The sequence below is a fragment of the Doryrhamphus excisus genome, chromosome 5, assembly GCF_030265055.1.
Source record: "Doryrhamphus excisus isolate RoL2022-K1 chromosome 5, RoL_Dexc_1.0, whole genome shotgun sequence".
NCBI classification, from domain to species: Eukaryota; Metazoa; Chordata; class Actinopteri; order Syngnathiformes; family Syngnathidae; genus Doryrhamphus; species Doryrhamphus excisus.
The window spans coordinates 19595919-19607966 of record NC_080470.1 but is presented as its reverse complement, the minus strand read 5'-3'; the positions used below and the strand labels follow the sequence as shown (position 1 = coordinate 19607966).

At 42.6% G+C, this 12048-nt stretch overlaps 1 protein-coding gene across 3 annotated transcripts; it reads right to left on the bottom strand.

Moving 5' to 3' along the window:
• Nucleotides 1–164: 164 nt before the first annotated feature.
• cyldl (cylindromatosis (turban tumor syndrome), like) lies at nt 165–11774 on the bottom strand. 3 transcript variants are annotated; one of them, XM_058073411.1, is made up of 15 exons: nt 11618–11774; nt 10761–11227; nt 9162–9443; nt 8997–9057; nt 8037–8206; nt 6345–6492; nt 6121–6262; nt 4383–4493; nt 4221–4312; nt 4093–4156; nt 2045–2177; nt 1818–1926; nt 1626–1744; nt 508–703; nt 165–432 (listed from the first exon to the last, which is right to left on the bottom strand). In XM_058073411.1, exons 2-15 carry the CDS (start codon nt 11202–11204, stop codon nt 248–250), a joined length of 2256 nt encoding a protein of 751 aa, XP_057929394.1. In that variant the 5' UTR covers nt 11205–11227; nt 11618–11774; the 3' UTR covers nt 165–247. The 3 variants fall into 3 exon arrangements, with proteins under 3 accessions (XP_057929394.1, XP_057929395.1, XP_057929393.1); XM_058073412.1 differs by having other exon boundaries at nt 508–721; nt 6121–6205; XM_058073410.1 differs by having other exon boundaries at nt 166–432; nt 508–721.
• Nucleotides 11775–12048: the final 274 nt, after the last annotated feature.

Below are 12048 nucleotides of genomic sequence, written 5' to 3'. Positions count from 1 at the left end.
CGCCCTCTTTGCATCCGGGAACGCTGCGTCGGTGCGTTCAATGACCGTCGAAAAAGTAGGACAAATCGCAAATCGCAGTGAACATTCAATAACTGTGGAAATTGTTATAGAAATGTTGATGTACAATTACAACCATACTTGAAAGATATTTAAAAAGTAAAAACATTTTTTTTCCAAATAAGAGTATTTATTATCTGAGATAATATTTGAATAAAACAAGATTTAACAGAATGAAAAACACAACTCCTTAGCGATAGAGACCCATACTGGTACTCTGGTACAAGTACATGTAAGCATCACAAAAGAGACGTTTAGCCACACCCCTCATGTCTCGAGGCACCTGATTGGCCAGCTCCGCCGGGGACATATCCAGGTACATGCCGACCTCGGGGCAAGCTCGCACCTCTGGGATGTTGAAGCCATCTGTCCCCCCTTAATAACAGCACAGCGCCGACTGAGATCAGACCTGAGTCACCAATGTGGATCTCCGTGTGGAAAAAAACTCACCGCTTCTGTCGGCCATGCTGTCAAAGAACAGCCAGTCTTTAGCGGTTGGTCCGTATTTGAGGAAGGAGACGTAGTGGCTGGTCTCTATGCACAGCACGGCAAACAGCTCCATTACCTCTCTGGTCAGCCTGCTAGGTCCAACCTGGCCCCCGTAGCCCTTAGGAAGGTCTAGAGCCGCTGGGTGATGGCTGCGGCGCTGAGGATGAGAATGAACCTAAAAATACATGACATCATGATTACATTTACCTTTGTTTTATTGTAATACCAGAAAAAAACTAAGTAGTAAATTTTTGCATTGGCCTTTTGTTGTGGCCAACAACAAAATGGGGTGGGGGTACACACAGCTGATCCAAGAAGGGAGGGAATTTATGAACGCTAGTAAGTAGACTGCTGTGTGATCAAAACAATGGCACATTTTGTATTGGCCTTTTGTTGTGGCCAACAACAAAAGGCCAATGGGGTGGGGGTACACACAGCTGATTCAAGAAGGGAGGGAATTTATGAACGGCAGTAAGTAGACTGCTGTGTGTGATCAAAACAACGGCACATTTTGCATTGGCCTTTTATTGTAGCCAACAACAAAAGGCCAATTGGGCGGGGGTACACACAGCTGATTCAAGAAGGGAGGGAATTTATGAACGCCAGTAAGTAGACTGCCGTGTGATCAAAACAACGGCACTTTTTCCATTGGCCTTTTGTTGTGGCCAGGGTGAGACTTCCATGATCAATTCAAAATGATTGTAAACATGATTACGTACGCAGCTGATTCAAGAAGGGAGGGAATTTATGAACGCCAGTAAGTAGACTGCTGTGTGATCAAAACAACAGCACATTTTGCATTGGCCTTTTGTTGTGGCCAGGGTGAGGCTTTAATGGGCAATTCCAAATTATTGTAAACATAATTACGTACGCAGCTGATTCAAGAAGTGAGGGAATTTATGAACGCTGGTAAGTAGACTGCTGTGTGATCAAAACAACGGCACATTTTGCATTGGCCTTTTGTTGTGGCCAGGGTGAGGCTTTCATGAGCAATTCTAAATGATTGTAAACATAATTACGTATGCACATACTAAAGTACTGATAAAAAGGAACAAAGATGTCCAGCTAACGATGCAAACCTGAGCAGAACATGTCCTGCAGAAGATTTTCCATCCTGTCTGTCCGAAAACCGGCTCTTCGAAACAATCCAGGCACTCTTCCCGCGCCAGGTTCCCGCATAGGATGCACTGCTGTGGACCTGAAACGTGCGAGCACACGGGCTGCAGCGGTCAGCGTGTCACTGCTGCGTTTTCCGGCGGCGAGGGTTTCACCTTCAGACAGGAGGTTTGTGATGTCCAACTCCAGGGAGGGAATAATTTTGTCAAACATCTTGAATTTTTTCCCAAATCGAGGCATCTGAAGGATGAGGCAGGGCGGCACCTGGAATTGTTGAGTTAACAAAACATTGTCGTTTGTATAATTAGTCCTCTAACCGCCTCTCAGCTTCACTTCACACAGATATCACGTAGAATCCAAGAATCCAAGGAGACCATCTTACCTCGGCCAGTTTGAGTCCAGCACCATGGAAGGAATGTTCCAGTAACTGCTGCACGGTGGGCAGCACCAGGCTGTGGTTCTGCTCCAGGAAGATCTGATAGCAGTAACTCTCTTGCACTTTGCCGCCAGCTGACCTAAACGCCACACTCCATATGGTGAGTCCATAGCGCTAACAAGAAGGAGAACGCTAACAAGGTGGATGAGGATGAGGTTTTCTAGGTACTCTCTGACTCTGCTTTGAACTCTGGGTATTGGAATTTGAGGGCTACTCTCGGACTCTGGGTACTTTCAGATTCTTGCTTTGCATTCTGGGTACCCTTGGACTCAAGGTACTCTCTGACTTTATTTTGGACTCTGGGTATCCTTGGACTATAGGTACTCTCTGACTCTATTTTTGATTCTGGGTATCCTTGGACTATAGGTACTCTCTGACTCCATTTTGGACTCTGGGTATCCTTGGACTGTAGGTATTCTCTGACTGTATTTTGGACTCTGTGTACCCTTGGACTATAGGTACTCTCTGACTCTATTTTGGACTCTCGGTACCCTTGGACTATAGGTACTCTTTGACTCTATTTTGGACTCTGGGTACCCTTGGACTATAGGTACTCTCTGAATCTATTTTGGACTCTGGATACACTTGGACTATATGTACTCTCGGACTCTATTTTGGACTCTGGGTACCCTTGGACTATAGGTACTCTTTGACTCTATTTTGGACTCTGGGTACCCTTGGGCTATAGGTACTCTCTGACTCTATTTTGGACTCTGGGTACCCTTGGACTATAGGTACTCTCTGACTCTATTTTGGACTCTGGATACACTTGGACTATATGTACTCTCTGACTCAATTTTGGACTCTGGGTACCCTTGGACTATAGGTACTCTCTGACTCTATTTTGGACTCTGGGTACCCTTGGTTTATAGGTACTCTCTGACTCTATTTTGGACTCTGGGTACCCTTGGACGATAGGTACTCTCTGACTCAATTTTGGACTCTGGATACCCTTGGACTATAGGTACTCTTTGACTCTATTTTGGACTCTGGGTACCCTTGGACTATAGGTACTCTCTGACTTTATTTTGGACTCTGCGTACTCTTGCAATTTTGTTATGGACTCTTGGTAATCTTTGACTCTGGGTTGTCTGACTCTTGTTTTGTACTTTCAGACTGTTGCTTTGGACTGTGGGTATCCTAGGACTATAGGTGCTCTCTGACTCTGCTTTGGATTCTGGGCACTTTCAGACTGTTGCTTTGGACCCTGGGTACCCTTGGACTATAGGTACTCTGTGACTCTATTTTGGACTCTGGCTACTCTTGGTAATCTCTGACTCTGGGTAGTCTGACTCTTGCTTTGGCCTCTGGGTACTTTCGGACTGTTGCTTTGGACTGTGGGTACCCTTGGACTATAGGTACTCTCTGACTCTGCTTTGGACTCTGAATACTATGACTCTTGTTTTAGACTCTGGGTACTTTCAGACTGCTGCTTCGGACCCTGGGTACCCTTGGACTATAGGTACTCTATGACTCTATTTTGGACTCTAGCTACTGTTGGTAATCTTTGACTCTGGGTAGTCTGACTCTTGTTTAGGACTCTGGGTACTTTCAGACTGTTGCTTTGGACTCTGAATACTATGACTCTTGTTTTAGACTCCGGTTACTTTCAGACTCTTGGGACTCTCTGACCCTGGGTACCCAGGCTTGTAAACCGGGAACCATGGTAACACAGAATGCCGTAAGCTGAGGAGCACCTGTATTTACGTTTACTGGACCATCGCCAACGTACCAGGACCATTTTGTCTTGGTTTTTATCTGAACTTCTGTGAGGCTTCCAAGGTGAGTTTCATTCATGTTTATGTTTGTGCAGGTCTAACATTTGTGTTTACAGATCCTGCAGTTATGAAGGCATCCTGGAATGGTGTATATCATTCCAGTCTCAACAGAAGACGCCAAGGCACATAAATAAGGGGTGCCATCTCGGCGGCAAGGGGTTCAAATAAAACACTTCTCCCATGCAATAACAGATGAAAATGGCGGCTGTCACGTACAATTTCAAAAGAGGCTCCAGTGCCAGAATGTGGTGCATGATGACGGTGAGAAACTCCTCTGGGTCTGAAAGACAAAAAGATAAATGACTTCTGCTTCACCGGGAAATGACACCTCAGGGTGAACTAACCCTTCTCCTCCGTGGTGAAGGAGTGACTGTAGCCATGTTTCTGTAGCTGCTGCCTGAGCTTCATGACGTGGCCACCTTCCACAAAGCCGTCGCTGCAAAGAACCCGCACCTTATGAACCCATGTCCTCTCACCACAGAACCACTCAATCAATTGGGGGACACCTTCGGAGGGGGCTGACAATGTCGTGGAGTAGCGTTGTCTGAATAGCGGCATCTTCTGGTTGCGTTGATTTAAACAACATGGAATCCAACACGGACGAGCAGGAGAACAAACTGGGAAGTGAGTCGGAAACAGACAAAGGTTACACACGTTTGCAACATCTTCTGGTTACATTGTTTTCTCTGGGTACTCCGGTTTCCTCCCACATTCCAAAAACATGCTAGGTTAATTATTGTCCATAGGTATGAATGTGAGTGTGAATGGTTGTTTGTCTATATGTGCCCTGTGATTGGCTGGCCACCAGTCCAGGGTGTACCCCGCCTCTCGCCCCAAGACAGCTGACCCTCGTGAGGATAAGCGGTAGAAAATGAATGAATGAATGTTTAGTTGTTATTGTGTTTGTGTATGGATATCCATCCATGTCTAGCTAGCTATCTACCATTGCAAGTTAACTTGATTGCAAGTTAACTTGATTGCAATTATTGCTGCTCAGGGTGGCCCAACCACTTTATTTTCCCCTTCATTGGCCTTCATTCATTCATTGCTAGCTATCTATCACTGCAAGTTAACTTGATTGCAAGTTAACTTGATTGCAATTGTTGCTGCTCAGGGTGGCCCAACCACTTTATTTTCCCCTTCATTGGCCTTCATTCATTCATAGCTAGCTATCTATCATTGCAAGTTAACTTGATTGCAAGTTAACTTGATTGCAACTGTTGCTGCTCAGGGTGGCCCAACCACTTTATTTCCCCCTTCATTGGCCTTCATTCATTCATAGCTAGCTATCTATCATTGCAAGTTAACTTGATTGCATGTTAACTTGATTACAATTGTTGCTGCTCAGGGTGGCCCAACCACTTTATTTTCCCATTCATTGGCCTCATTCATTCAAATGTCCGGCTGCTGCTCCCATCCAATGTGGAAGTGGTAAGTTTTTGGCCTCTTAAGTTTAGAGCAAATAAATTCCAGGCTAACTGTTCTCAAATATCTTAATTTTTATTTTTCTGCACAAAATTAGATGAAAAATAAATAAACAAATCAAGAATAAAGAAAATCAATCAATCAGTAATAAATAAATAAATATAATAATAATAAAACGGCAAATAATAAAAACTTAAGAAACCACATATAGCTGGTGGGTAGTCAAATTATTTTTTTCAGATTAAAATGAACAAAGCATTATTAGAGCCCTGTAGACATGACAAAACACGACTATAGTCACATTTATACTCTTTTTATTTACAACATATTGCGCAACTGCAGGGTCTTGAGACACATGCTAACTCGCAAACTAGAGAGCTAGTGACCTAAACGGTAGCCTTCAAGTTATTTCCTTTAAACTTAAATAGCCAAAAACTTACCACTTCCACACGGATAGGGAGGATAACTATTAACAGTTATTTAACCTTTAACATGAACATTAATCAAACGTAATAATTCCGTGTCCTGCGGGCACCCCTGCATTAAACTTTCATATCAAGGTGGGGGCCTCAAACTAGTGTCCTGCGGGCCACATTTGGCCCGCGGGCCGTGTGTTTGAGACCGTTGCCTTAAACTTTCATATCAAGGCGGGGGCCTCAAACCACGGGCCACATGTTTGAGACCCCTGGTATATAGGAAGGAGGACTGATTGGTTGACATGAAAACACGTGGGGTCAATTCCGTGTTTACAGCTCAGGGCAACAGTCAAGGAAAGACAGGAACCAGTTATCCAACTACCAGTGTGTTACTCTTTCTAACCTGAAGAGGGCAGCATCCATGTAGCAGGAGTTGTGGTGTCCTTGGATGCCCTTCATTCGCCCGATCAGAACTTGGTGGACTTTATCTGTGCTGATGGGAGGAACAGGCGGCATTTTTGCAACACTCTGCTGCCCTTCTCTGTCTGGAAGTATACGTGTGCAAACACACACAAAAAGAGTGGATTGATATTAGGGTGCAGGTTGCACGTGGCGTGCCATACAAACCTGTGACATCGGTATTTTTGGCACGGTCGCTAAGGAACCGTGCGTCGGGACAGCAAGAGCTCAACTTCACAAACAGCGCTCTCCCAGGAGGACACCGGAAGAAAGACACATTTTTGAAAGTGCCGTCGCTGATTCCTACGTCCTCCTCCTGCAGAACACGGAAGAATAACATCCTTATGTCAAATCACATTAACGCTTTACAAGAGAACATACTAACTCCTTATTTCCAAAATCCCAAGTACTTCAACTTGCTGATATAGTTCATCTTCAAACAGCTAAAATAATGCATAAGGCTAAAAATAAGCAATTAGCTAAAAATGTCATCCAATACTTCTCTACAAGAGAGGAGAAATATGATCTCAGGGAAGAAGTACATTTGAAACACTTCTATGCTAGGACTACGTTATGCTAGCCATAGCATTTCAGTATGTGGAATCAAACTATGGAATGGATGGAGTAAGGAAATCAAACAATGCACAACGATGAGCCAATTCAAGAAACAATACAAGCAGTTGATGTTTGCTAAATACAAGGATGATGAGTCTTGAACCAGTCATGATGTGCTATATATATCACTATATTGACACTTACTATGGTACCCATTATGGCATTGAATGCACATATCACCTCCTACTTCGGTATGTGACAAAAAAATTAAAAATAAAATAAATTAATAAAATAAAACATTATTCATACATTCATGAAATGAAAATAAAAATAAATGTAAATAAATTAATAAAATAAAAAAATATTCATTCATTCATTCATGAATATGTTTGAATTAAAAACATACAAATAAATTAATAAAATAAATTTAATAAAATACATTCATTCATGAATAATTAATTAAAATTATAAAAAAATATTTAAAAAATATTCATTCATTCATGAATAATTTTTTATTTTATTAATTTATTTTTTTGTCACGTACCGAAGTACGAGGTGATATGGTACCCATATTGATGTTTGCTAAATACAAGGATGAAGAGTCTTGAACCAGTCATGATGTGCTATATATATCACTATATTGACACTTACTATGGTACCCATTCTGGCATTGGATGCTCATATCACCTCCTACTTTGGTACGAGGTACATTATTTAAAAAAAAAAAAAACTTAAACTGCATTATGGAAAGCATGAAGTGAACAAATGTAACAGTTACTGATTGTAAAAGTACCAGATGGAGGGGTAGGATTTAATAAGCTTTGCTTCTTCCTACTCCTTTTGGACATGTGGAACTGGGAACTGATTATGGGATGAACTCAATTGTAATCTGATGCATGTTCAGATGAAATTAAACCATTACCATTACAATCCAGAACTAGAAAAATTCCCATGGATATTTGATATATGTCAATGTGTCAATGTGGTATGCAAAATGCTAACATTTTAACGATGCCACCGAGCATTATGTATTATTCAAGTTCTCACTGTGGCTTCATTTCAGAGAATCCCCATGGAATGTAAATGCTAAAAAAAAATTTTATTTGCTAACATCTATCAAATTGAATAAGCTAACAGCTAGCATGTGAGAAACTTGGGAACACCTCTTGGCCCAAAACAGCTGCTGAAGTGCTAACTCTCAATGCCATCTGCAAGATTTCCACAGAAACAGAAGCGCTAACCACCCTAATTGCTAGAACGCTAACAAAAAAAATGGGTACATTTCAACATAACGCGGTACATTACCAGCTCGAGTCCAGCCATTAATTCCTGCCGACCAGGAAGGGTGCCGATCCAACGGATGATTCCGTATGCGTTGCCGGTACCCAAAGACACCTCCACCAGCGAATTCACGCCGAGACCCGAGTCACATTTCTTTTCCACTGCAGGGGGCTCATGGTCTATTAGCTCGGACTCTGCAGAAAAATAAATATTGTTGGTAAAAAAATTATAGGAACATTCAGAAAAGTGGAATAGCCTGCCGGAGAGCCTCAGGACTGCAGAGACATTTTTTATTTTTTAAAAAAGATTAAAGACACACCTTTTTAATCAGGCTTTTAACTAATATTTTTAAACTTTTCTTATGTTTTTATCTTTTTTAGTCCTATTCTATGCTTTTAGTCTTTAGCTTTTAACTCCAGTATTTTCTCAGGGGGGGTCCTCCACACTGGGGGCTGTGTCGGGTCTGCTGAGGGGGGTGCCATCCTTGGGTCCCTTCGATCCGGGGCTTTAATGTGGGGGTCCGCCCGTCTGTCGGAGTCGGGGGGCCCGAGCCTGCAGCTCCTCCCAGTGTGGACAACCCCAAAGGGGGCGTTTCCTTGATCCTCAGTGCCATGCCATGTCTCCCTACTGTGTGTGATTGTGCGTGATTGTGTGTGTGTGTGGGTGTGTGTGTGTGTGTCTAGTATGGAGGGTGGGAGGGAGGGGCTTTCTTAGTATTTGTTTTTCCTTTTAATTGTGGTAATTGTTTTTAATTCTGTAAAGCACTTTGTGTTGCATGTCATTGCAGGAAAAGTGCTCTACAAATAAAGTTGATTTGATTTGAACTGTTTGACATGGGGTTCAAATGAAAGGGTGGGGTCCAGGAGGATACCGAGGTTGCGGATGAGCGGGGATGGAGTGAGGGTGGTGCTGTCAAATTGAAGATAGAATGATAGCTACTGTGAGGTTGATAAGGTTGGAAGTCGCAACCGGCAGGCCGTTCACCTTTAACAACAAACTGAAGTGGGACTTCAACTTCGCCCGTCTTCCCAGTCGCATCACTGTCCTTAAAACATAAAGGAAAAGATTAAAGTGGTGCAAAAAGCATGCTAACAATGTGCTGCTAAGCGCTACGTCAACATTTTACACGACAAACAACTTTCTACTCACCGTAGATATCAACACAAAACATTTGCCGTCCTTTTCGTTGACATTCACCACCATTCCATGGAGACAGTAGTCCTCGATGAAGTATGTGACTCTGTCGCCTGGGACCGGCCGCTCTGTTTCAGCGGGTGAAGAAGGATCCGGGGCGGATGCTGTAAAGGATTCGGATGGAAGCGATGGATGGATGCTAGGAAAAGGGGCAAACAGGCCACAGTTTTTTTCACAAGTGAAGAGGGTCTCGTGTTGGAAGGAGCCATCTGTGGTCCCCTTGCCCTTGTCATCTCCCTGGAACACACAGAGTGAGTCAATTTGGGGAGTTGGAAGTATTAGCATTAGCATTAGCATTAGCGACACACTTTCCTCTAATTGCCTTGAGGTCCTGCAGTGCCTGCAATGTCTGCCTGCATAACACAACAACACCCGCAACCCTCAACATTTTCCAGCTGGACGACAACACGTCAAATTGTGTAACTGAACCTTTTCTTAGTACAACATCGTACACCGTATGTGTAAAAATACTGGTGTGTAAGCCACTGCAGTGATGTGGCTACGTTATGGCTAAAAACTACATTTCCCATAATGCTTGCAGTGCAGCTTCAGGATGTCTTGACCCAGGCACATGATACGGAAGCTAATGTCACGATTCTGATGCATTTTTAAGTAAGTGTGACGATGACGACAGCGCCGACCATCCACTATTATCGGGGTTTCCAAAGGCTGGATTGAATGAAGAGCTCAAGCTAAACAGCTAAATAACAAAAAGCAACAACAAGAAAGAGGCAGAGAGGCTGACAAGGTGTGTGATGAAAGTATTATTAGGCTGTTCAATTGTGATGCTTGTCAAGACAGCAGAGTAAACGCATCTTAATGACGCATTTTTTTTAAATGATCAGTTATCCGAGAAACTCAAACTAAACGGCTAAATAACAAAGAGCAACAACAAGAAAGAGGCAGAGAGGCTGACAAGGTGTGTGATGAAGGTTATTATTAGGTTGCTCAATTGTGATGCTTGTCAAGACAGCACAGTAATCGCATCTTACTGAAGCATTTTTAAAAAAAATTATCAGTTATCCGAGAAACTCAAGCTAAACGGCTAAATAACAAAAAGCAACAACAAGAACGAGGCAGAGAGGCTGACAAGGTGTGTGATGAAGGTATTATTAGGTTTCTCAATTATGATGCTTGTCAAGACAGCACAGTAATCGCATCTTACTGAAGCATTTTTTTTAAATGATCAGTTGTCCGTGAAACTCAAGCTAAACGGCTAAATAACAAAAAGCAACAACAAGAAAGAGGCAGAGAGGCTGACAAGGTGTGTGATGAAGGTTATTATTAGGCAGCTCAATTGTGATGCTTGTCAAGACAGCACAGTAATCACATCTTACTGAAGCATTTTTTTTTAATGATCAGTTATCCAAGAAACTCAAGCTAAACGGCTAAATAACAAAAAGCAACAACAAGAATGAAGCAGAGAGGCTGACAAGGTGTGTGATGAAGGTTATTATTAGGCTGCTCAATTGTGATGCTTGTCAAGACAGCACAGTAATCGCAGTTATTAAGTGAGGATTTTGTTGTGTAGAATGAACATTTGATAAGCCACACCTGCAGCTCAATTCCGAAGAATATTCCCCGTAGAGGCTCCGCCGTATGCGTTGGTCGTGTCAGGTTCCCAATATAGCGCACAATGCCATTCAACTTCTCGTTTCCCTGTTCCACAACCACCTGGGCACCCTCAGACAGCGTCAGCGCTCCGAAGAGCGCTTTCTTCTCTTTGAACCACTTCAGCCTCTCCGAGTTGTCGGTGAGGGCCAGAAGCAGGCCGGCTTCGTCTGCACTCAGCTCCTCCAGACATCTCCTGTTGATCTCGTAGCATAACGGTGTGAGGGAACCTAGTAAGAAGACTTGCAGCTCTGCAGATAAGTCGAAAGCTGGATGTTTGAGTCCATCTTGATAGTCAGGAACGTAACATATGCGGCCAGGGTTGCAGTGTCCAGTGGATTTAGGCGCTTCGGTGACAATGAAGTACTGGTTGCCTGTTGATGTCATGGTGGTCAGGCCACACTGTGAAACTGGATCATGAACAGAAAGCATAAAAACACATTAGTAAATTGGCAACAATTCTCCATTCCTCCATTTTATTTGTGTTTTCTAATACGTAATTCTATTTTGGGGGCCAATAAAAACGAACTGCACTTAAAGGCTCCACGTTGGCCAAAATTTTAACGTACAACCTATCACTATAACTTTATTTATATTTCCAAACAACGTTTGACATGTACTGTTTTCGCAGCAAAGACGTTAGTGGAACGTCTGGGATATCAAATAACCATAAGCAATGTTATGATTCCGTGATAATTTACTTAGCAGCGATTGATTTAACGTCGATGTACAGTAGTTAGCATTGATTTACTTCGCGTCGTGTCAACGAATCGAAAATGGCAAAACGGTGTTCGCAATACCTTTTTATTTGGATTTCTTTTCGTTGTTCTTCATGAGACTGAATTTCCATTTACTTTGGATTCAGAAGGACTTGCACGGTCCTCATTGTTGTAATGAAAACTGCTAATAATGGATTAGGAGTTACAGTGACTGACTTCTGACACTTTTGTGTTGACAGCTAGCTAAACATGTATAATTATACCCTCCGCGTTGTTTATCAGGTCAAATAGCCACACGGCAAAACAGTATTGAAACGCGAAACAGGGACTACTTATGAATTGATATCTGTTGATGGCATTGGTTTTAATTATTAAACATTACCTTTACTCATTATTTGCTCAAAAACACGACACTACTTCCCCATATTGAGAAGTTGTGCCGCAAGTCGTTCATTTAGAACGCCTGTAAAACAAAATTGAGGATATACAAATTTGGGTACTAGTGGACTTCG

Coding starts and splice junctions, on each gene's coding strand:
- cyldl (XM_058073410.1), bottom strand. CDS start 11,204: ATGACATCAACAGGCAACCAGTACTTCATTGTCACCGAAGCGCCTAAA. Junction 6,493..8,036: donor TAATGGCTGGACTCGAGCTG/GTAATGTACCGC, acceptor CGTGTTCTGCAG/GAGGAGGACGTAGGAATCAG. Junction 722..1,625: donor GCAGGACATGTTCTGCTCAG/GTTTGCATCGTT, acceptor ATGTATTTTTAG/GTTCATTCTCATCCTCAGCG.